Here is a 3,510-nt window from a genome sequence, read left to right on the forward strand (position 1 = left end):
CAGCAGGGTTCAGTTCTCGTCTTGTCTACGCTAGGGCATCGTGCCCGACTACGTCTACATCTATTGCGATCGCATTCACACCTCTGGGATTCTCGACACCAAGAGGGGCAGCACTCTCAGTAGTGGCCTCCAGCTCGACTCGGGTTTCAGCCAGTTAAGCCATGTTATCGTGCTTTTGTCATCTCACACCATCGCCTGCTGCTCTCACGCCACTAGTCACGAGTCCAAACCAGGATCCTGTCCCCATCGGACCCCGTAGCCTTGCTAGCACCCAGGGGTTCCTCGTTGGTGCTCGTACCAGTTCTAGATGCCCAGGGCTTCGTCGTCGGCGCTCGTTCCAGCTCGGTAGCTATTAGGGACTCGTCATTGGCACTTAACCCAGTTCAGAGGAAGTTAGGGCTTCATTGTCGGTGCCTACCCAGCTTCGTCCAGAAGTAGCTAGTCCTCGTGACTCAGCCCAGACCCTCAGCTATCACCATTTTGCGAGCATAGGAGTCGCCAATCGCATTCCACTCCCACACACCCCCCACACTTCAGCTTTCGACTGTTGTCCAGTCGGACCTATCCCCATAATTGAACCCGACACTCACTGACTCGCATTTTTCGTGGTATTTCACTCCATTTCAAGCACACACAGCTGAACGACTCACGGCCGCCTGTCGCTGCATTATCATCCGAAGTTTCCTGCGACCGTAGCCCCAAAGGGACCACGAATGGACGAGCCCCAGTTTGCCTGCCAAGATCAGAGGGACTTGGTTAGGAAGCGCTGCTCACGGCCAGGACGCGGTTGAGCATATCAGCGCATCTCTGCATTAGAAGGAGAGTGCGACGAGCTACGAAAAGAGATGTATGAGATAAGGGGGTTGTTGGATTCTGGCGAGCTACGCCACACCGCTGGGATATCAGCCCGCGGGTTGGGCTAAATGGGAGGCGCCGGGTGGTCCGTGCACATAGTGTCTCATGTATATGTAGCCAGATATAATACAGGGGGGGCATCGGTTTGCCCCTCGGTATACGTGCTTTACCCTACAGCTAGCCCAGTCTGGTGCGAACTGTCAACACAAACTGATCACTCACCTTTAATCTCTCTCTCTCGACAATGTCTACTGAATCAGCAGCCACCAACAAGGACGCCAAGTTCATGCCGCTCAACGGGAGCAACTATGCACAGTGGGCGATGTACATGGAGGCTGAGCTGACTAGGAAGGGGCTATGGGAGGTCGTGGAGTTCGAGTACAAGGTTGGCGCGACCGAGGCTGAAACGCAGAAGGCCATAGAGGTGGTGTCACAAAGCACTAAAGCACTTAACCCAATTAAGGGCAAGTCTGCTTTTGTGACCTGCACAAATGATCCCACATAAAAAGCCTGCCACAAGGGCTAGGCTGAGGATGCGCGCAGTGGTATGCAGTCTGGAAAAGGGGCTTAAAGGGCCCTTAGCCTTATGCTCACAACTAGGGGGTGAATTGGCTTGTTAGGCCGCATGCAATAGAATAATGAATCTAAGGTTCTCCCTTAGATCCTCATGGGCTTATATACATGTAGGGCAGGGCCCCTGGCACTGTGCTACTGTGAGACCTCAGATACCTACATGTGAATATATTGCCAGAACTGGTAATGGTTCTGGACTTCGTCATAGCAACTATCTACAATGGCCGTGGATACGCCGAGGTAATCCTATCTAATCCAATGAGATAAATGCCTGTAAGTGGGCCCACTGTTGAGGGGCCAATGGGTGATGGCCAACAGAGCACATCACAACGGTTGCAACATCAGATGAGAGGATCTGTCCAAACTCAGAACAATGAGTGTGACGATCAGTCTTCATCTGGATAGGGTTGTGAGAAGATCTAGCCTATCCTGTACCTGGCTATACTGTATGCCGGTTGGTAGGGGGATCCTCTGTTGTGGTATCTGCCTATTGGTTTAGGCAGCAAAGTGATGCCACTATCTTGAGTGGCGAATTGGGTGCTTGCTAGCTTAATGGTCCAATGGGTTCCTTTCTGGACAAGTGGCCTGATGTCACGTGACCAACACCTGACAACTTCCAAATAGGGCAAGTGGCCAGTGTCACGTGACTGGGTGGCTGAATTATGGGTGCTTGGTGGTCATGTGGTAGACACAGTCATGTCCGTGATGTATGTGGTGGCATTGTGCTGTTTGTCCAAGTATTCACGTTGCGAGACCAATATGAAGGTTGGCATCCGAATAACCACTCAAATGAGGACTTTAATGGTGCAAAAAGAAAGGTGCCACTTAATACTGTGACACCCTGTTGACAGTTCGCACCAGACTGGGCTAGCTGTAGGGTAAAGCACGTATACCGAGAAGCAAACCGATGCCCCCCCTGTATTATATCTGCCTACATATACATGAGACACTATGTGCACAGACCACCCGGCGCCTCCCATTTAGCCCAACCCGTGGGCTGATATCCCAGCGGTGTGGCGTAGCTCACCAGAATCCAACACTCCCCCTCGAGCCAGCCATCCCTGCACCCCTCTTGCCTTACCAGGCAAATCCCTCGTCGCTAGCGACCCCGGCGTTATAGGACTTCGTGCGGGCTGAACATCCGAGTGCCAGATGATCCGTGCTCCTGCAGAGGAAGCATGCACGTGCCTTTCTCTTCTTCTTCCCACCGGCTACGGCTAGCGCCATTTCGGACATGGTCTTCCCCCAGCCTACTCGGGCTTCCTCGTTGAGCGCCAGCGCCGCTACCTGCTCCATCGTCCATAGCTTCCGGTCGACTGCGTCGAGCTTCGTCTCGACCATATTGAGCTCCTCGTGGAGTCCAACGACTGCTATGATGGCCCGCAGCTTCTTCGGCACCTCTTCGCCTATCGCCTCTAAGCCCCGCACTAACCCTCAGACCCGATCAATCCACCCTTCCACTGACTCTTCGGCGGTCGTACCTGCATTTAGGAGTGCCCTCCATCTCGTGATATCAGTGGCGAGCCCCCGGCTCATGTGCACAGCCTTGAGCTGATCCCACATGTTCTCCGGGTCTCACTCCCCCTGAACGTGGACAAGTTGATCGGCTTCTAGATGAAGCACAATCTCACTCCATGCCCTTTTCACCAGTTTTGCATCCCATGCTGCCCTCACCACCTGTCACAGTATTAAGTGGCACCTTTCTTTTTGCACCATTAAAGTCCTCATTTGAGTGGTTATTCGGACGCCAACCTTCATATTGGTCTCGCAACGTGGATACTTGGACAAACAGCACAATGCCACCACATACATCACGGACATGACTGTGTCTACCACATGACCACCAAGCGCCCATGATTCAGCCACCCAGTCACGTGACACTGGCCACTTGCCCTATTCGGAAGTTGTCAGGTGTTGGTCACGTGACATCAGGCCACTTGTCCAGAAAGGAACCCATTGGACCATCAAGCTAGCAAGCACCCAATTCGCCACTCAAGATAGTGGCACCACTTTGCTGCCTAAACCAATAGGCAGATACCACAACAGAGGATCCCCCTACCAACCGGCATACAGTATAGCCAG

General features: G+C 53.1%; 2 protein-coding genes across 2 annotated transcripts; one reads left to right on the forward strand and one right to left on the reverse strand.

Moving 5' to 3' along the window:
• Positions 1–1,099: 1,099 nt before the first annotated feature.
• LAESUDRAFT_754950 (uncharacterized protein) lies at positions 1,100–1,437 on the forward strand (the record flags this gene model as incomplete). The annotated part of the gene is made up of 2 exons (XM_040911972.1): positions 1,100–1,333; positions 1,399–1,437. The coding sequence occupies 2 exons, from the start codon at positions 1,100–1,102 to the stop codon at positions 1,435–1,437; spliced, it is 273 nt and encodes a 90-aa protein (XP_040769023.1).
• A 1,068-nt stretch (positions 1,438–2,505) lies between these two features.
• On the reverse strand, positions 2,506–2,991 carry LAESUDRAFT_754951 (uncharacterized protein; the record flags this gene model as incomplete). Its single annotated transcript, XM_040911973.1, has 2 exons — positions 2,506–2,855; positions 2,910–2,991. The coding sequence occupies 2 exons, from the start codon at positions 2,989–2,991 to the stop codon at positions 2,506–2,508; spliced, it is 432 nt and encodes a 143-aa protein (XP_040769024.1).
• Positions 2,992–3,510: the final 519 nt, after the last annotated feature.

The sequence above is a fragment of the Laetiporus sulphureus genome (assembly GCF_001632365.1).
Source record: "Laetiporus sulphureus 93-53 unplaced genomic scaffold LAESUscaffold_3, whole genome shotgun sequence".
Lineage (NCBI taxonomy): Eukaryota > Fungi > Basidiomycota > Agaricomycetes > Polyporales > Laetiporaceae > Laetiporus > Laetiporus sulphureus.